The sequence below is a fragment of the Vanacampus margaritifer genome, chromosome 14 (genome assembly GCF_051991255.1).
Source record: "Vanacampus margaritifer isolate UIUO_Vmar chromosome 14, RoL_Vmar_1.0, whole genome shotgun sequence".
In the NCBI taxonomy this organism is placed as follows: Eukaryota; Metazoa; Chordata; class Actinopteri; order Syngnathiformes; family Syngnathidae; genus Vanacampus; species Vanacampus margaritifer.
The window spans coordinates 20,799,189-20,821,505 of record NC_135445.1 but is presented as its reverse complement, the minus strand read 5'-3'; the positions used below and the strand labels follow the sequence as shown (position 1 = coordinate 20,821,505).

The 22,317-nt window shown below is 41.9% G+C and overlaps 1 protein-coding gene across 5 annotated transcripts in view; it reads left to right on the top strand.

Moving 5' to 3' along the window:
- Positions 1 to 22,317, top strand: part of fbxw2 (F-box and WD repeat domain containing 2) — a 132,756-nt gene that overhangs the window by 70,691 nt on the left and 39,748 nt on the right. For all 5 annotated transcript variants that reach the window (XR_013296660.1, XM_077585990.1, XM_077585988.1 and 2 more), the window contains one exon: positions 6,278 to 6,364. Coding sequence is in view for 4 of the 5 variants with exons in the window: in XM_077585990.1 (XP_077442116.1) it covers positions 6,278 to 6,364 (87 nt within the window). In the remaining variant the exon portion in view is untranslated. The remainder of the gene's footprint in view (positions 1 to 6,277; positions 6,365 to 22,317) is intronic.

The following is a 22,317-nucleotide window of genomic DNA, read 5'->3' as shown; positions in this document are numbered from 1 at the left end:
AAAATCAAAACTCAGCACTCTATTATTCTGAGTTCTTTGTGGCTGTGTATTAACCTTCAGCGCCTTGAAAAAGTATTCATCCCCCTTGAGTTTTTTTTAAACATTTTGGCATGGTATGACCACAATCATAAATATCCATCCATCCATTTTCTGAACCGCTTATTCCTCACAAGGGCCATGGGGATGCTGGAGCCTTTATTTCATTGAAATTTTTTTTCAAGAACACTGTTCATCAGTCTTAACACACTAGTTGGAGTCTACAAGAGACCTGAGACAGGGACGAAGGTTCACCTTTCAGCAAGACAACGACCCGAAGCATACAGCTAAAGCGGCAAAGGATTGGCCCAGTCAAAGTCCTGATCTAAATCAATAGAAAATCAGTAGAGAGATCTCAAGATTGTGGTCCACAAACGCTCTCTGGAGCTGGAGATGTTTTGCAAAAAGAACTGTGCAAACATTTCAGACTCCCGATGTGCAAAACTGATAGAAACATACCCCAAAATACTTGAATCTGTAATAGTCATAGTTAAGTAACTACTTACATTACTAGTTCTTCAGTTATGGAAGTCACTATTTTAAGTTACTTTACTTTGAGAAAAATAATATAAAAAGCAATTTGAAAAAAAATGTTTTTGTTGATCTGCCGTACAGTAAGAGAAAAGACTCCTTCCTAACACTATGAAATGTAATGGAACAACAGAACGTGCAGAAATTTTGACAGGCATCCTTATTTTTATCAACTTAACTTCAAAACAGAAGTTGCTGTGCAATATGAAATAAATAAAATAATAATACACGCTTGCCATTGCAGCGTGTTGGTGTTCGTTCTATCAGAGTTTTGTGTGTGCGTAAACTGGGTTTGTGTGCCTGTGTTTAGTACAGCTATACTAGTAAGACCCGCCAGTCTCTGATTGGCTTACCCTGATATCTTGCCCTATGTTAATCTCTGATTGTCTTACACTGACATCTTGCCCTATGTTAGCCAATCGATAACCTCTTCTGGGACGTGCTGTGTTCAAGTTAGAGTGAGAAGAGCCATGAGTATGAATGCACAAAGCAGTCAACAGAGAACACCACAGACAGCGCTCTCACAGAGAGCAGCAGAGACATCTGTGAAATGACAGATAGACTCACATGCCATGGCAGGGGGAGACTTTTTACTTGGATTCTGTAACATAAATAACGCTCGTACAATAATTATAGGGCTGTTATAAAATGGGAAAATTTAAAGAGTTACGTTAGAAGTTGCACCAAAAAGTAGTTTTGTTATTTAGCATAACAAATGTAAGGGCGTTAGTTCCAAAACTGGTAGTAAAACAAGTTTGAAATAAGATATACACTTTGTTTCACTTCATGATTGTGTGCTACTTTGTGTTTAACTTTCACATAAAATTTCAATGAGATATATTTATGTTTGTGGTTGTACTGTGTCAAAATCTTGAAAAACTCAAGGAGGATGCATACTTTACTTTTGCAAAGCACTGTATTTCGACCTAAAGCGCCTGGCAAAACATGCCTATAAAACCTATGGGGGACTTTAGAATCACCCCCGAAACTAGGTATGCACTATAACTGTTTTTATTCCACTGATACCGTTAATCGATAACTTCCAACTTCTCCACACTGATATCGATAACAATAGTTGTTGTTTTTTTAATTACAATTATATATTATTATTATTATTATTATTATTCTCTGTTGTAGCTTAAAAGAATAAGGGCCATCGACGTACAAGTTTGTCTGATGATGCCCATTTTATGATTGATCATGTGGTGCAACCAAAATGAAATATTACAGTCTTCCCACGCAAGACTTCTCCATTTTCTCCTCTTAACTTCTCTTGCTTTCATGATGACGATACTTTTGCTCTGCCCTTCGCCGCCATGAAGATTTTGATTAGTTTGGGTCTTATAGGACCGTCTCTGCACCGTGTTTAGCCAGCAGCAGCTAGTAGCTAACTGGAGTGGTGCGAGATAATGGAGCACAGTCCATTCCCTGATAGTACCCAAACAGTGGGGAAAGCAGGGAGAATGGGTGACTGTTCAACGTGTAGGCACTGTTTTTTTTTTAATCCAACTGGGGAGTTGGAGAAAGAAGTATGGTATTGTAGCTCCTCCAGCTCCGTGGTCAAATGTGCTAGAACCCATTTTTTTACACTGAAGCAGATGCAATGACGTAATTCACAAGCATTATAATCATTGGTTAGTAGATTCCAATTTAAATGCCTTCTACCACATTCATACCATCTACCGAAAATACATTACAACCCCTATTCTAAAGTGGTAACACATTATCATGTTCAAATGCTTACCATGTTATCTGCTACTATTTGTATGTCATGAACAAGTATCTTTTTATGTCAACAACACATGTAGTAATATTTTTCACCTGATAAAGTGACTACACACGTACAAAATGTTTCAAGTAACATTTTATTTGTAAATTTCCTCTAAATTTGAACAAGTCTTTAACTTCAGTATGTTTTACATTGCCAATCTAAAATCAAAACAGGTTTTTCAGACAAATGGTTTTGACGATAACAAATGTGTACTACCTTTTCAGTAACAGTATCAACAACTTGAAAACAAAAAGGGTTATGAACAGGCAGCCCTAACTAGTACAATGTAGATGTATATACCGGTTTCTTAGGTTCATCTCTAGGAAGAATTAATTTAGAGATGAGAACCAATACATCAAAGCGTGCACACGCACCCACGCACGCACACACGCACACAATAAGCAACTGAAATCAGAAATGTGTTAAATAGAAAGAACATTTATTTATACACAAAACAAACTAACTGAAATCATGAACAAACAATATTCTGAAAAGTCAATGAATACAGTACTCCTTTTAACAGAAACAGGTTGATATATTTTTTCATTCGATTCCAAATGTATTTCAAATAAAATGTTCACAAAACATTTAATAGAAAACATAAAATCACAGAATTTAGCATCCCAAGAGTCACTCATCTCATTGGTACCACATACTTGGCCTAGTTACACGGTTAACATAGCTGCACTACACTAGCCATTTAGCTTGTACTTAGTTACAGTTGACTTACCAAGACGCCTGCCAAAAGATAGCTCCCGGCTCGCAGAATTCCATCTCCTCTCTCCTTTCTAGACATCTCAGTAAGAAAAATAGGTGTCAACATACAGTATGGCAAACTGTTTTGCAATAAGTTTACTTTTTCATTAGTAACCATGCTACGGCCTGACATTGCTAGCGGTTAGCTTCGATTAGCGCATGGGGCAAACTCATCAAAACTAGTAGGAAGACGATTGAAAACTTTCTCCAACTGAGTTGCCGCTGATACAATAGTGTTCACTGTCATGTACAATCGCGATTGCGTTGGCTTTTAATCATTTAATTTCGATTTAATTCAATTGGTGTTTCTCTGAGGCAGCAGCTGTCTGTCAGCTCTCTCTCTCTAGATTGTGGTCTCAAGCAGCTCCAAAGAGGGTAGGTCTAATTTTTACACAAGACACATCTAGTGACTTGAATGCCTTTTTTTCTTTGCCTAATAGAAACATCGAGTGAATTAAACAGAAAATTAACATGTCAATGAACATTATTTTTTTTTTAAATCAACGGGAACTGAATTTGGGGACAGTGTGTCGAAGTTTCGATCATCTTTCGACTGTTTTGGTGAGTTAGCCTCATGCGCTAATTGATGCTAACCGCTAGCATCAGCAGGCCGTAGCATGGTCGCTAATGAAAACCTATTGCAAATACAGTTTGTGATACCGTATGTTGATACCTATTTTTTATTGCTGTGATGTATAGAAAAGAGAGTAATCAAAATTTGATCAGTACAGTTAATAGTCTTGTTTTACTGCATACAGGCTAGGTTGTTGACCATTGACAAAGGTCGGAACTGGATTTTGAGTTCTCCATGATGAGGGAGATGGTTGTGCCTGGCTCATTTTCCAAGTAGCTGGACTTTGAAGATCCTACCTCACCATTGTAATAGGCCTGTGAACTGCAGTAGACTTGACTGAACAAAAGTGCACTTTGACAAACAACTTTGATGTTGATACCACAACACTGAGAACAATTGCAATGCCCATTTGGAGAAACAATTATTTTGTCATTATTTTGGGCCCCAGGTTGTTGTGTGCAGCTAAGTTGGGCAGGGATTTTAAATATTTTCGATTTATTATTTTTTTGTGTGTGTAAATAAATGTTCTTTCCATTTAGCACATTTGTGATTCCAGTTGCTTATTGTGTGTGTGTGTGCGTGTGTGCGCGCGCGTGCGTGTTGATTTATTGGTTCTAATTAGATTAATTCTTCCTAGAGATGAACCTAAGAAACCGGTCCATACATCTACATTGTACTAGTTAGTTAAAAGGGCTGCTTGTTCATTACCCTTTTTGTTTTCAAGTTTTTGATACTGTTAGTGAAAGGGTAGTACACATTTTTTATCGTCAAAACCATTTGTCTGAAAAATCTGTTATTATTTTAGATTGGTAATGTAAAACATACTGAAGTTAAAAACTTACTTGAAATGAATTTTGTATGTGTGTGGTCATTTTATCAGGTGAAAAATATTACTACATGTGTTGTTGACATGAAAAGATACTTGTTCATTATATACAAATAGTAGCAGATAACATGGTAAGCATTTGAACATGATTATGTGTTACCACTTTAAAATAGGGGTTGAAAAAAGATGAGTAAATGAATTGTTGATATGAAAATATAGTTTGTTCATGATAACAAATGTTAGCAGATAACATGGTAAGCATATGAACTTGATAATGTTTTGCCACTTTAGAATAAGGGTTGAAAAAAGACTAGTAAATGAATTGTTGATATGAAAATATAGTTCATGTTCAGGATAACAAAAGGTAGTCAGGCATTTGCAGATAATTTGTTCACATTAAAATAATTAGTAATTGACAACAGTGTACAAATATTGGCGGAATCTCCAATATTGAACGTTGGGTTTGTATTACAGTCAATAAAACAGATACGCATTTTTCAACATGAATTCATAATTTCCCATCATGACTTCATCTTTTACTTATGCATTTTAATTATTAGTAATGGTATTTATGAATCATGAGTTAATCATTAGTTAATATTTGGAAATTATCAGTTCATAATTCTTTAACAGTTACAAATTACTGAATTTCAATATGAGTTAACATTTGCTCATCATCACTTCATATTTTGTTTATGCATTTTAATGATTAGTAATGGATATTTCTTAATCGTGAGTTAATCATTAGTTAATATTTGCAAGTTATGAATTCATAATTCTCCAATAGTTGCAAATTATAATTCATCATGAGTTCAGATAATAGCTCATGTGTTCAGATAATAGCTCATCATGACTTCATCTTTTTGTTAATCCATTTACAAGTTATTAGCTAAAAATTTGTAAATTATTTATTCCTAATCTTTTCATATTTACAATTTATTAGTCCAATCTGAGTTCTCATGACTTCATCTTTAACTAATGCATTACAAATGGTTAACTAATAAACGTTATTATAAAGTGTTACCGTTGTTTCTTTAGGAACGCTACGAGGCTTAACTTGCTTTCTTTATAGGCGTTTCACATTGCTCGGCAGAGAGCCTGTCGCCATTTTACGTTACTACGCACTGAATGTCCAAATAAAGTTTCTACAAAATGTATTAAACTGGAAATTCCATCCATCCATTTTCCTAGCCGCTTGTCCTCACAAGGGTCGCGGGGGTTGCTGGAGCCTATCCCAGCTGGCTTCGGGCAGTAGGCGGGGTACACCCTGAACTGGTTGCCAGCCAATTGCAGGGCACACAGAGACGAACAACCATACTCACAATCACACCTATGGACAATTTGGAGTGTCCAATCAACCTGCCATGCATGTCTTTGGAATGTGGGAGGAAACCGGAGCACCCGGAGAAAACCCATGCAAGCACGGGAAGAACATGCAAACTCCACCCAGGAAGGCCGAAGCCCGGACACGATCTCACGTCCTCTGCACTGGGAGGCGGACGTGCTAACCAGTCAGACACCGTGCCGCCTTAAGCACTGCAAATTATTTTTGAAAAATGAATCTCAAAGTTATGTTATTAATTACCAAATAAATAATATAGAGCAAGCTTGTCATAACAGTCAGGGTTCCTTCTAAGGACTGAGACTCGGTGTATTACTAAAAGGCTGGTACCGGAGGACCTGAGGGTCCACAAGGGTTGATGTAACAAAATAAGATCTGCCTGATCAGAAGAGTTTTAGAAATTAATAAAAGAGCCTTAAAATCATTTTAATTTTCATACAGGTGATACTACAAAAAAGTGAAGTGGAGTCTGTGGTGCACAGTCCTGGTGATTACATCCTCCTAAGTGCTGATAAGTATGAAATTAAGGTAATGCTGATGTCTACACTCTATCCTGAACTGTAGAGATATAAAAGTTCAATGGCTGTGAGACCATTATGCACTACTTAATAATTTTAGACAACTTTTCATCATATCGTGTAAAAAGGTACCTGCAAATTTTAATTTGGTAAGTTAACCCTTCAATATATGTTTGTGCCATTTTTCAAAGATTTCAGTGTTCTTAATTCAAGGACAAGTGCAGGTCTCAGCGGCCAGTCGGGGGCATATTAAACATAAATCACCACACTATGGTCAAGACTTCAAAAACAAAGCAGAACTAACACAATGGTATAACTTGCATACTTGCTTATTTCAATTTAACTAATCTTAACTTCGAATTCAATAACTTATTAATTCCAACTCCCTATAGAGATAATGGCTTCAATAATATGTATATATATATATATATATATATATATATATATATATATATATATATAAAAGTCAACTGGAAGGGAATGCCCAAACACATAAAGCCATTACTCATTATGTAAAGGCTCCAGCACTTTCTGTACTGGTTGGAAAAAACAGACAAGAACGTATCTCCTATGTGATGCCGCTGTAGTCGTACTGTTATGTTCTTCTGCTATTGTTGTTTTGTGTCTTTTTTGCATTTAAATTTTGTACTGTTCTCTCCTTTCTCTCTGTCTGCCCCCTCACAAACCTTGTTAGATATATTATCTTAAACTTTGTTGCACAGAAAAACTGATCTAGCATAAAAAGTTACACAGAGCCACCATTCTGCTTGACCATGAAGATGAACAGGACAAAAAACGAGAACAAGCAACAATAATTTTACTCTGTTTAATAGCACTGATAACACCGTGCTAGTTTTATGACAGAACAAATCAGAGGTGGGAATTCTGACACATTGACCTCACATTTGCTCATTAATATGCAAAAGTTCCAAACTTTCGGACAAACATTTAGAGTGACGCGATCCGCTATACTCATCATTTTGGAAGAGGATGACGTCTCAGGCGCCAAATTTCAACAACTCTGGTGTGGTCCAGCTAGCTAACCTTGTGTTGCTAATTTTCACGAAAACTAAACACCTAAGGGGCATTGTAGCACACTATAATGTAATAAATTACTGATAATGTAATAACGTCTGAAAATGTAATAAAGTTTGCACTTAACTCAATCAAAAATGTAATAAATCCCAATAATAATAATGCATCGTATTTATGTAGCGCTTTTCTAGACACTCAAAGACACTTTACAGTGGAATGGATACATTTTTCTTGCACTGTTTCATTCACACTGTGGTGGCGGTAAGCTACTTAACCCCTGGGTGTTATTTGACAATTTTTGGGCTTTTTGTTGGTTCTGACCAAGCCATTTCAAAATAAAATAACGCCCAGGGGTTAAATAGTCATAGCTGCCCTGGGGCAGGCTGACAGAAGCGTAGCTGGCATTGGCGCCTATGGCCCCTTTGACCACCACCAAACATTCACACATTCCATACACCAGTGTGATTAGCACTGGAGGCAATGTGTGTGAAGTGCCTTGCCCAAAGACACAACGACACATGACTTGGGGAGAGCGCAGATCAAACAGCCGACCAATAATGTAATAATTTAACCAATGTTGTAATAAAAAAAATCCTGTCTGATATTGTAATAACGTTTTTAACGATAATGTAATACCTTATTACATTATTGCATATTTATTACATTTTCAGGTGGGTCTTTTTTTTCTCAAAACTGATCATGTAAAAGTTGACCGATAATGCAATTCATATGTTAATTTTTCATTCCTAAGTGTAACCAAGATGTTATTCTTTCTTCGGAGGCTGGGAAAAGGCGGGTTACAATTTGTTAGGTTAATATGTAAATAGAGACAAAAGACCCCAAAAATCACAAAAAGTTTATTTAACAAAGGGAGCATGCAAGGCGTGAGGTAGACAAAATGCAGGGAATGAAAAAAGGTCAGCAAAATACGGGAGGCTCTTAAAGGCAAGTAAGATAAACTAATGCGGATGGGCGAAATGAGAGGAGCTGGTAATAAAAACCTACTACTAGAAAACAACTAGACAAGGATAAGGTGTTAGCAAAAAATACTAAGCACACAAACAAAAAACACGATAACACAAGGAGAGAAAGATCTAACCACTAATTACAGGAGAAGCGAACTAGAATCTACTTACGCGAACGAATAAGACACAAGAGAACAAACAATTGTCAGTAAGTAGACACCGGCGAGGGACGCAACAGGCTGGAGACGACAGGCTTGAGCAGAGAAACATCGAAGACGGGATGTACTCTGAGAGGCAGAGGCAGCAGGAACCTGACAGCCACAGGATTAACCACGGAATCAACCTTAAAAGGCCCGATGAATCTAGGGCCCAACTTCCTGGAAACCCCAGCCAGGTTCAAGTCCCACAAAGCCACACCTCCTGGCCAGGACGGTAAACAGGAGCCGGAACCCGATGCCGATCCGCCAGTTGCCGATTACGAGCCGCAGTGCGGGACAGGGCAGCCCGTGTGTCAGGTTCATTCAACCTAGAAAATTCAATAAACAGACACGGAAGGAAGACAAGATATATATATTCTTATTACTGGCCAGGAGAATGAACAAAGATGCGCAGATCACAATCTCCTGCCTATTTTGACACATTCTGTCGTTCTTCCTCTTTTTATTGGGTTGACCTACCACATGGACATTACTGCTCTGAGGGGTTTGGGGAAATACGTAGCAGCAATGTGACAATCATTACAGAAATTAGTCCCGTGATTCCCTCTCCCCTTCCCCTTCCTCCCCCTTGCTTCCTCTCCCTCCTCGCCTCTCCCCGCCCGTCCTCCGCCTCCCTGTCCCTTCTCCCTCGTCACCCTTCCTCCTCCTCTCCCCCTCTCTCTGCGGCCCTGCCACTGCCTCCTGCCCTTCTTGTCGTCTCCTTCCACCGTCCCCTCCCCCTCCCCTGGGCCGGGGGCTCCATCCGTGGCCCGGGTCTCGGCGCTCCGGGGGCTGGGAGGGTGGTTGGGTTGGTGTTGTGCCCGCCCCCGCTCCGGTGGACCTCCTGGCACTTCGGGCGGGCCCCAGTACCCAGTAAGGGGCGAGCCCTATCGGTGGATGGGGGTGGAAACACTGTCTTCGCCCTACAACTCCCCTCCAATTTTAATGCACCACACAACTGGGGGGAGATGGGGCGCCATCGGTTGGGGCCGCAGTATGGAGCAGTGCTGCGGTCCCCTGTCTGCGTTGGGGTGGGGGGCGCTCCTGCTCCGGGGTTTGCTCTCCGGCCGGTGGCCCCTGCGGGGCCCGGGGGTCGTCCTTTGGCGCTGCCGCCGCCTGGGGGGCCCTGAGGTGTTGCGCTTGCTCTGTCCTGGCGGGGGTCGACGGCTCCCCTCTTTGGTGGAGATTTTCATGCATGCCAGATCCACCACACCAGCATCGCCCGAAACTCAGACACAATCTGCTTCTTCCTCAGGTCATTGAATCGGTGGAGGCTGGTGTCTGTGGATCTCACTCTGCTTCGTCTGTCCTTCCTACTTTTCCTCAGTCTCTCCTTTGGGCCCTTGAGGTCTCCCTGATTTGTTGGAATTCAGATGTCTCTGGGGTTGGTGAAGGACTCTGGTTGGTGGCCTGGTGGGTGATGTCTGGTCGGTGCTGGACTTCACTTTCCTTTCTTTTCTTTGGTCCTTCTTCGGGTCTCCTAACGGCCCCACGAATCTGGCTGGATTCTGAAGTGTTCGGTTTAGGTGAACGGTATGGGATTTTTTAATAGGTTTTAGGTGCACTAATGAATACACGCACGCACGCACACACCCACATACAAAAGAAAAAAGGAGAGCAATGATGATGACATGCCAAATGAACAATACTGAGCTCTCCAGAAAAAGAAAAAAAAAAAAGAAATTAGTCACTACACAGGCAACAATGCAATTATTTCAAACATTCCTTAACACTAAAAGTTACTTAACCATAAAAATGTTCTGGCCACTTGTCTTGTGATGAGGGCACAGTTCCTGTCTTGTGATGAAGTCTTGTGACTGCAGTCGACTCCAACTCGCACAGTTCAGAGGTCACATTGTTGAATTAATTCACAATGTTGAATAAATGCTTTGCAATTAATAAAAGACTAAATATGGGATAATTAAAATACAATAATCTAACATTTCCCCCATCTATCACATATTTGCTCAAATTCTCATATCACCTGTCACTTCAGTTAGATTTTCATCAGTACTAGGATCATTTAAAACATACCAATACCATGTATTTGTTAAATAGGGAAAATATTACCATCATAGAGCATAACATAGTATTTTTTATTCCCATCATAAAAAACATATTAGTGAAATAATCACCATCACAATAATATAATCCAAAATGTTGTCCTTCAAGTGCAATCAATGTGTTGTATATTGTCAAATGTTCGTAATCCAGTGTGCACAATGTCCGGTGTTTCTGTATGTAATATTCAGTGTTAGTAGTTCAGCCAGCTGTCTTTCCTCCCTCTCAAGATGGCCCCCAAAACAAAAATAAAAACAAAAGAAAGCTCCGAATGAGTCCGATCGCATCTTACCCTCCGTTCGATTCAGGAAAGGGATTCAATGTCTCCTTGATTTGTCCCTTATGACACTTCCAGCACAATGGACAGGCCCTAGACTTCACAGTAGTTGCGGAACCTTGTTGGGGAGCACTCAATGTGCTCCCATCCTCTTCACTGACTGACTTGGTCAGACTTTTCTCCACAGCTAGACAAGCTGCTTGTTTTCCCCTTCTCTGACTTTGATTTGGTCAGGCCTCGCCCCACAACCAGACAAGCTGTTAGTCAATGGTACCTGTTGTGCCGTGCGATAGGTGAATCAGGAGGGTCGTTCAGCAGTCTTCACAGCCTTCGGGGTCATCAACAACACTTACAAGGACCTTCCCGCCTTGGGCTGGACCTTTGATCAGAACCCAGTCACAACCTTTGATGGGAGGTTGGCCTTCCTGCAGAGGCAGAGAGTCGTCTGGCATCTGATTAAACATTTTCACTTCTTCGTCATTTAACAATCTCCTCAGTTACTTCAAATCAATTTCTTTCATCTGCATTACTTACATTACTTACTAATTACAGGTTATTTACAATAGGCAAATTAAATAGTCTACCGCGCAAAATTTCAAACACACTAAACTGCCCTGTTCCTTTTACAATTCTCTAATTATACCATAATCAACTGTACCATCACATGTTTGTCTCTTACTTTTAATATTCACCATGCTTAAAACAACAATCCAGCATACAGGATCATTTGCCTGCCACAATCTCAACAACTTGTCACCAGTCACCTACTTCACGCAAACTCTCACACAATTCACTTTACCATCCAAAAACACAATTAATCGCACAATTTCCACCTGAGGGCCGGGTGGTGACCCCTTCTGGGACCACTTTTGGCCCACACACCTCTTTTTGACACCCCCAAAATTTCTATTTTTTACCTTTTTGTTGTGCAGTTATGTTAGGCACTATCTAACAACCCCTTATACAAAATTTAAGCCCTTTTACACGTCATCTTTAGACAATATGACAGACACATACTTACTCACATACGCATTTACACATTTACATACCTATGCCTCGATATCAGTAGGCTGTTAAGGTTTCAACTTTTTTTCCTTGTCTTAATTTCCTTGTCTTAATCTTAGCGCCAGCACCAGTCTCATTTCTCTATCGTTTGGTTTTCGGTTCACGGGCAGTTATTTCAACCCCCCTACATTAGAAAATTTGGTCCAGTTTGTCAACTCCTAGGGTGTTCTAGGAACTGATATGTTTGAAAAACAGGGTGACAATAAATTTCTCACTGTGGTAATTCTCAAGCTTCTACCAAACAGGGCGGATAATTCTTGCCTTTGCTTCCACAATGAGTTGTCACTTACAATCCTGTTTGTTTAATATTAAGTAAGTATTAAGATACTACACTTCCATTCACTTCACACACTCACTCACACAAAGTCCTTTTGTCAGCGTTTCACGGAATTTAAGTACGTACACGCGTCTCTATACATGGACGTAACTGGGCTCTGTTCACTTTTACTTGCCATTGACTAGTATTCACAAGGTTTTACACTATTGCGTCAGTACCTTTGCGCAATCTTTTTCACTCACACTTTCTGCTGGAAAGTAAACTTTTCTCACCACTGTTGTCTTCCCTCCGTCAGAATGCCGTCAGCCTTTCAGATCCCAGCTGGGGGGGTTGGGGGGGGGGGGTTCCAGTCCTCAAAAAAAAGAACTTAGGCTCACTTAAGGGAGCCTGTGCTATGGCCATGGTCATTCTGGAGTCCATCACGCCTGCTGGAATCCTTAGGTCTTTTGGCATCCGGCTCTCGAAGGACCAAGTTAATGGCAGGTTCATTCAACCTAGAACATTTAATAAACAGACATGGAAGGAAGACAAGAGATATGTATTCTTATAACTGGCCAGGAGAATGAACAGAGATGTGCAGATCACAATCTGTCGTTCTTCCTCTTTTTATTGGGTTGACCTACCACATGGACGTTACTGCTCTGAGGGGTTTGGGGAAATACCATGTTGCAGGGGATGCCATGAAAGCGGAAAACGTCCTCAACCAGAAGATTAGCAGTCCGCAGGGCTTAAGGTAATTTGGGAAGCGCTATAAAGTGGTCCATCTTGGAGAACATGTCCACAACTGTGAGGATGACAGAGTTACCGCATGACAAGGGCAGCGCAGTGACGAAATCCAACGCTATATGGGACCACGGACGAGAGGGGACAGGAAGCGGGTGCAACCATCCATCCGGAGAAAGGTGTGACAGTTTGTTGTGGGCACATACAGAGCAGGCAGCAACAAAGTCCTTAATGTCTTTGCTAAATATCGGCCACCAGAACCTCTGGGAGACAAGGAAATGGGTCCTGCTGACCCCCGGGTGACAAGCCACTTTTGACTCATGTCCCCACTTGAGTACCTCGGATCGAAGGCAGACAGGAACGAACAGTTTGTTCTCAGGACAACCTACCGGGATCTGCGTCCCCCCCAACAGCGCTGTCTACCCTTTCTTCCACCTCCCACCGAAGAGCCCCGAATACTTTGGCCACAGGTATGATAGTCTCTGGTTCTTGATCGTCGGGGTCAGGGCTGTGGATGCTGGACTACGCATCAGGCTTAATGTTCTGCGAACCTGGTCGGTAGGTAATAGTGAAGTCAAAATGGGCTAGGAACAGAGCCCAACATGCCTCGCGTGAGTAAAGTCTTTCCGCTCAATGGATGTAGGAGAGGTTTTTATGGTCAGTAAACACCTGGAACGGCATCTTTACGCCTTCCAGCCAGTGCCTCCACACCTCCAGCGCGAGAACGATAGCCAGCAGCTCTCTATTCCCAACTTCATAGTTTCTTTCTGCCAGACTGAGGCGACGTGAGAAGGCGGCGCGGGGGTGCAGCCTCTGGTCGACCGGGGATGGCTGGGACAAAACTCCCCCCACTCGTGAATCCGATGCATCGACCTCAACAAATGGGAAATCAGGATTAGGGTGAGAAAGAATTGGAGACTCAGTAAACAATCGTTTCAAAGAAGGCCGATTCAGCTTCTGGGATCCAGACAAATGGTATTTTAGTGGATTTAAGCCTTGTCAAAGGTTCTGCCCTGCAGCTGTAATTGCATATGAATAAAATAAAAATTGGCAAACCTGAGGAATCTTTGCAAGTGCTTCCTTGATGTAGGAGTAGGCCACTCGACCACAGCCTGTATTTTGGCTGGATCACCTTTGAGGTGGCTTTTCTCCACGATGAACCCCAGAAACTGTATCGAATCGGAATGGAAAATCGCACTTCTCTGCTTTGACAAAGACAGTCTCTGAAAAACAAGTCGGACGTGCTGTACATGTTCCCCTGGGTCTCTGGAAAAAAATCAGAATATCATGAGAATATCATCTAGATACGAAACAAAACCTATTCTCCATTTCACGCAGTGTCATTGATTAATCTTTGAAAAACCACAGGTGCATTGGTGAGTCCGAATGTCATGACAAGGTACTCACGCTGACCCAAAGGTGTGTGTTAAATGCGGTCTTCCACTCTGGAAGTGGGTAATGGGTTACTACCGTCAGAAGACGCCCATCAAGATCGTTGACCTCTTTAAGTACATTGAGTTTGGTAACAGGACACTTTACGAACTGCACTACAGAATCATAAAGCGCGGTATCCCTAACATCAAGCCCACCAAATGTAACCACCGCATTGAGTTTGAGTGTCTTCTGGCTGGCCCCACTAACGTTGTCTTTAGGCTAATATTCATCCTTGGTTTACTCACAAGACCCAGCAGAAGGGCTGGTGAGGTCAGTAGATCGCTGAGTCATTTGACAGTTTATGGGAGCGATGGGGGCCTGATTTGGCCTCGCAAGACAAAGATGACCAGATTCCTTTCCACGCTCCCTCGCTCGTTCTCGTAGCCGGTTGTCCAACCGGATGGCCAGCCCAATCAGCTCCTCAAATCCGGAGGTTTCATCCCGCACTGCCAACTCGTCCTTGAATGAGGCCCCGCCGAAAAATTCCACAGAGGGCTTTCTCATCGAAGCCGCTCTCTGCAGCCAAAATGCCTAAGGCAATTGAAATATCTGCAACAGTTTGATTTCCTTGTGAGCAGTCCAACAGTCTAATTCCTGCTTCCTTGTCTTTAACTGGATGGTCGAAGACCTTCCTCATTCTGAGAGGAAGGCATAAAGTGAGGAACGCAACTCTGGATTATTATAACTAGATGCCATGGCCCAGTCAGCAGCCTTGCTAGAAAGGAAACTCATAATGTATGCCACCTTTGATCGGTCATTAGCGCAAGTACAAGGCCGCTGATCAAACACTAAAAAACATTGGTGCAGAAATTGCCTAAAACCGCCTGGTTCGCCACTGTAGCGGTTGGGATGCAGGAGGTTAGGCACCCGGATAGGTGATGCATTGACTAATGGCGCGGCAGGGGTAGTGGGTGACTCCGCTGATATAACGAGGGTAGCCCTAAACGCCGTCAGTTATGCGCACGTCTGCTCGAATTGTATCCCAAAATTACCTATGGTGGTGTTAAGTGCATTAACAGCTTCTCTAAGTTCCTGTAATGCTTTCTCGTGGCCACCAACCATTTTGCCTTAAACAGCCAAAGCCTTATGAAATTGGTTGCCCTCTGCGGAGTCCATGTTAAGGCCGGAATATTCTGTTAGGTTAATATGTTAATAGAGACAAAGGACCCCAAAAATAGCAAAACCAATAAACAGCAATCACAAAAACTTTATTTAACAAAGGGAGCATGCAAGGCATAAATGCAGGGAACAAAAATAAGTCCACAAATGACTAACAGGAGGCTCTAACAAAGGCAAGTAAGATAAACTAATGTGGATGGGTGAAATAAAAGGAGCTGGTAATAAAAATGCATTACTAGAAAACAACTAGACAAGGATAAGGTGTTTGTGTGCAAAAAACACTAAGCACACTAACAAAAAACACAGCCACAAGGGAAACGCGATAACACAAGGAGAGAAAGACCTAACCACTAATTACAGGAGAAGCGAACTAGAATCTACTTACGTAGACAAATAAGACACAAGAGAACAAACAATTGTCACTAAGTAGACAGCTTCACGAGGGATTAGAATATTCCGGCAACCAGCTCCACTCACTCAACCGCTTATGAACCTGACTAATGATGATGTCAATCAGGTGTGCGCCGGAGACTCCGCCCATTCACCAGCCCTTGTGACTGACAAAAAAACAAAACAGATTTACACACACCATGGATCACAACACAATTAGGTTTTGATTCTGACGTTTTCTGGCATCTTTCATGCTAAATGAGCCGACACAGCGGATTCATACAAATCTTTTTTCTAACTTGCTGAAATACGTCTCAAAAATAATAATACACAAAACAAATATCCAATTGTAAGTGAATAAATAAAATTACAAATTTGCAAGCATTTGTTACACTAACTTCTACATTGTGTGCTTTGATGTTATATACACTAACTTCTACATTGTGTGCTTTGATGTTATAGACACTTGATTTGAAACAAAAGACTGACTGTTGCTTCCCGTGCATACCACTTCTCCAGTTTTCCTTTTTTTTATTTCTCTGAGAGAGCTCAGTATTGTTCATTCTGTAATTTTACCGATTCGACATAACATCATCATTGCTCTTTCTCTCTTTCTTTTCTCTTTTTCCGTTTTTTGTATGTGCGTGAGTATGTGCATGTGTGTGTGCATATGTGCGTGCGTGTGAGTGTGTGCTCATTAATTCACCTAAAACCTATTAAAAATCCCATACCGTTCACCTAAACCGAATACTTCAAAATCCAGCGAGTCATGAAGTCAGAAGACCCGAGGAAGAATCAAAGAAAAGAAAACAAAGTGAAATCCAGCACTGACCAGACATCACCTACTACCCACCGAGTTACCAACCAGAATCTTTCACCAACCCCAAAAACATCTAAATTCCGACAAATTAGGGATACCTCAAGAGACCAAAGGAAAGAATGAGGAAAGGAAGGAAGGATAGATGAAGCAGAGTGAGATCCACAGACATCAGCCTCCACCGATTCAACGACCAGTGGAAGAAGTAGATTGTGTTTGAATTTCAATAGATGCTGGTGTGGTGGATCTGGCATGCATGAAAACCTCCACCAAAGAGGGGAGCCGTCGACCCCGGCCAGGACAGAGCAAGCACAACCCCCCAGGGCCCCCCAGGCCACGGCAGCGCCAAGGCACAAGCCCCAGGCCCCGCAGGGGCCACCGGCCGGAGAGCAAACCCAAGAGCGCCCCCCACCCCAACACGGCCCCTGCCCCAAGCCCAACGCAGCAGAACGGGGCACCGCAGGTCCGCCAGGCACCCCACCAGTGCACAGACCCCAACCCAGCCTCAGTCACCCCCAGGCCCCCAAACCCCCAGACAACCCCCCCCCCCCCCCCAGCCACCCATACCCCCCAACCGAGAGCAGGTGGCTCTTGCTAACAGGCAGAATTAAGTAATTATATTTAGATTAAAAGATTCTATAGGAGAATCATATAATATTGACACCCAGTGAATAAATGACTTCCCAAAGCCAAATTTATTTAAAATAGCAAAAGAGGAAGGACCAGTTAACTTTGTCGAAGGCTTTTTCTGCATCCAATGATTTAAAAACTGCCTTTTTATCATGCCGCTTTGACATGCTAATAAGGTTAAAGAGCCTCCTAATATTATTAGTAGAGTGACGACCTTTAATAAAGCCTGTTTGGTCACTATGAATGATTGTTGAGATTACGGTTTCTAGTCTAGATGCGAAAGCCTTTGCGATAATTTTAACATCGGTGGTATCTAGTGAAATCGGATGGTAACGTGATGGAAGGGTGGGGTCTTTTTCTGGCTTTAATAAAAGTTTAATTGCTGCTGTGTTCATGTGTGGACATATGTAACCATAGTTTTAATTTCTGTTACTACTCTTAAGAATAGTGGAGCAAGCATTAACCAAAAGTGCTTAAACAATATAGCCGGTTAACCATCCGGGCCAGGTGCTCTGCCATTAGGCATACTATCTAGAGCACTGTACAGCTCGTTTATAGTAGGTGGCAGATCTAACATATCTTTATATTCAGTAGTTAACTGAGGTATATTTAAGCTACTGAGGAATGCCTCAATATGCTCAGGGTTAGGCTTGTTAGTTTCTGAGTATAGGTTGCAATAATAGTTATAAAAAATGTGATTAATTTCTTCTGGTGATTGTGTGCATTCACCAGTTGTCCCTTTAATAGCCGTTAAGAGATTTTTACCGATTGCGTTGAAGTTGGTTTGCAAGAAATTTACCTGATTTGTTATTATATTCAATGTTTTTTTTGCATTATTGGTTAAATTATTACGTTATTGGGTTTTATTAAATTTTTGATTGAGTTAAGTACAAATTTTATTACATTTTCAGGTGTTGTTACATTATCAGTAATTTATTACATTATACCGTGCTACAGGCATAAGTCACAATTTTCATTTGAAGATTTGGGCTGTTAGTTTCTGTCTAGAATGTGTTTTCTTTTACCAGGGCCATCGTCTAGTCATAACTGAGACACTGTAAAATTACGAACAATAACTTGTCCCTGCACTTTATCTTCTACTTCATGTAAAATGAATAAAGTGAATGAATAAAGATGAATAATGATAATGAATAAATAATGATAATGATAATAATGATGATAATAAATAATGTTAATGAATAAATAATGATAATAATGATGATAATAAATAATGATAATGAATAATGATAATGAATAAAAAAAATTAAAATACTACCAGTATAAATGAACTTAAACATATTAAACTCACCCTTTCGTAGGATGTTATTTCTAGAGCTGTTAAACAATTACATTTTTAATCAGATTAATTACATCTTAGAATTTTGATTAATCACAATTAATCACTTAATTAACTCAACTAATTTGCACGAATAATGCAACCACTGTGAAGCGTATTTGAGTATCTAATTAGGTAGAAAACCGCTATATAAATCTGATGCATTATTATTATTATTATTATTAAAGCAATGGTAGTTATTACAAAAAACGGCCAGCAGGTTGCAGCAGAATAAAAAGCAATCAACCAGGGCCATTTTGCAACAAGCTCTTTTCCCCAGTGGTTCCCCACAGCGTTGTGAATAATGATGAAACTTAGCTATATTCTAATGCTACCAGCTGCAAAACAGAAATAGATACAAATATATATTTTTTCCTGATGAAAGAAGAGACTCTAATCTTTCTTTTGGTAGGTTCCATGTTTTTAGAGCAATACAACACAATATTCTGTCGGCCTTGCAAAAATCAGTCAAAATCCAGTAAAAACAGCGGGGAGCGAAGGGGGTTGCTTCAGTGAAAATGACTCGGAGTGAATGAGTTAAAAATATTAAATTGCGAGCGAATTATGGCATTTATGGACATCAGTCAGCCCTTGTTTGTATCTGTGAATGTTCGTAAGTAGAGGACAACCTGTACTATTAAAAAATATTTTTGCTTAGTTTCCCCAAAGTCATCAAAAAAATGTGAAGCTTAGACAAAGAAAGATAACCCAAGTAAACATAAAATGCAATTTTTAAATAGTGATTTGATTTAAGGGACCAGACAAAGCACAGCTCACAAATCCCTTATGATGATTACAATAAATGGACGGGCGTTTCCCCTGCTTGGACACGGGTCACTTCGGCCCCCCCCCCCATCTGGAGCGAGGCCTGGAAGTGCCGAAAAAACAACGTGGGTCCCCCTTCCCATGGGCTCAACACCTGTGGGAAGGGCCAAAGGGGTCGGGTGCACTGTGAGCTGGGGGGAGTCAAAGATGGGGACCTTGCGGTCCAATACCAGTCTACAGAAGCTAGCCCTAGAGACATGAAATGTCACCTCTTTGGCAGGGAAGTAACCTAATGGTGTCCCTATGTGCACTTGGCACCAGGAACGCCCTAGGCCGTAGTTATAATCGACTTTGTAGTTGTGCCACTGGATTTGCGGCTGCATGTTTTGGATATTTGGGTGAAGAAGCGGAGCTGTCAACTAATCACCACCTTGGTAGTGTGTTGGCTTCCGATGGTGGGAGAAGATGCTCGTCCAACCTGGCAGACCCAAACATATTGTGAGGGTTTGCTGGGAATGTTTGTCAGAATCCCTTATCAGAAAGAGCTTCAACACCCACCCCCGGCAGGCCTTTGCCCTTGTCTCAGTGGGGGACATTGAGTCCTAGTGGATCATGTTCCGTGCCTCTATTGTTGAGGTAACCGATCGAAGCTGTGGCCATAAGGTGGTCAGTGCCTGTTGGCGGCAAACCCGCTGGTTAATACCAGCAGATGCCGTTAAGCTGAAGAAGGAGTCCTATAGGGCCTTTTTGGCATGTGGGATTCTGGAGGCTGTGGATGAGTACAGGCTGGACAAGTGGAATGCTGCTTCCGGTTGGAGAGTTTCTTCATTAATCCTCCCGGAATGATGACAAATTACAAGTTATTTTTCTTCCTTCACCGATGTGGAATTCTCTCACGCCTCCATATGCAACTGCGCAAATACCGGCAGTATTTTGTTATCCGTTCCTGCTCGGTCTTGCGGCCGGAGTATGGGTCGTCTCTGTGTATAGCCCCCGCCACACGCCGCCACAAAGGTTAGGTCCAAACGGGGTAGACGAAATGAACTGCAGGAGACAGGTCACACTGCAGTCTGGTGTTTTTATTTTCTCTCTCTTTTTATTCACTTTCTCGTTCATACATCCTCAACTCTCTTCGGCCTTCTTCCTTCCTGCTTGCACACTCCAAATTCCCACATCATACACAGCCATTCACAGTGGCTCGAGGAAGCAGCCAACCAGGAACAAGCGTAAAACCACCCACCAATTAGAAACGCGCGTTGGCACAGCAAAATTTGCCCTGTTGCTTGGCTGGAAGGATAACGTTTCCGGAACTCGGAGCATACAAAAGGCACACCTTTTTATTTATTTTTATTTTTATTTTTGCTGGCTTGAAGGAGCGGCGGAGCGCCGCTGCTGAATTAATATAACGGAAACTCTGAACATTATGTATAGTGGAGATGGGCTGCTGCTGACCTCTACTTGGGACATCATGAGCCCATGGGGAGAATACATCAAAGATGTCCTCAATTCCAATGATGCGCCTTCTCATGATGTCTTATGAGTCTGAGGATTCTGAGGTGGGCTCTCCTATCTCTGTGGTTGAAATTACCAAGGTGGTTAAAAAGATGCTCAGTGGCAAAGCCCCGGAGGTGGATGAGGTCCAACCAAAGTTCCTAAAGGCTAACTGTAAGTTGGGGGCTCTTGTGGTTGACACGCTTCTACAATATCGCGTGGACTTCGGGGACAGTGCCCTTCTGGACTGGAGTGGTGGTCCCCCTTTTTTGAGTTGAATCCCAGAAACGCAGACAGCAAATCAAGTTTCACAAAAAGGTATTTTTACAAGCACACAACTGACAAAGTTCAACAGAAAACACTTGCACACTGCAAGGAGAAATAGATTAACAAAAAGTGCACGTATGAATCGTGGAAATAATGGAAACAATGCAAAACACAATGCAAAAACTACTTACAAAAATGCGAGGCTAGACGAGATTCAAGGATATTGAGGTTCAAGAGCAAGAGATTGAAACTCTGCTTGGGCTACCAAGGAGAGCAAGTGAATAGTCCGACACCGGCTTCTTCCTCAGCTGTCTCTAAATAAACCTTTTGTGGACCGGTGGGGTGCCTGGCGGGCCTGCAGTGCCCCGTCCTGCTGCGTTGAATTGGGGGCGCGGGCCGCGTTTGGGGTGGGGGGGGGGCTCTCTGGCCGGTGGCCCCTGCGGGGCCCGGGGTTCGTCCTTTGGCGCTGCCGCGGCCTGGGGGCCCCTGAGGTGTTGCGCCTCCTCTGTCCTGGCAGGGGTCGACGGCTCCCCTCTTTGGTGGAGATTTTCATGTATGCCAGATCCACCACACCAGCATCTATCGAAACTCAGACACAATCTGCTTCTTCCTCAGGTCATTGATTCAGTGGAGGCTGGTGTCTGTGGATTTCACTCTGCTTCGTCTGTCCTTCCTTCCTTCCTTTCCTCAGTCTCTCCTTTGGTCTCTTGAAGTCTCCCTGATTTGTTGGAATTTAGATGTCTCTGGGGTTGGTGAAGGACTCTGGTTAGTGGCCTGGTGGATGGTGTCTGGTCGGTGCTGGATTTCACTTTCCTTTCTTTTCTTTGGTCCTTCCTCGGGTTTCCTGACGGCCTCACGACTCTGGCTGGTGTTCGGTTTAGGTGAACGGTATAGGATTTTTTTAATAGGTTTTAGGCGAACTAATGAATACACACACATTCGCACGCACGCACGCACACACGCACGCACACACGCACATACACATAATCACCCACATACAAAAAAAAAGAATAAAAAAAAAAAGGAGAGCAATGATGATGACATGTCAAATCGGTAAAATTACCGAATGAACAATACTGAGCTCTCCAGAATTAAAAAAAAAAATAATAATAAT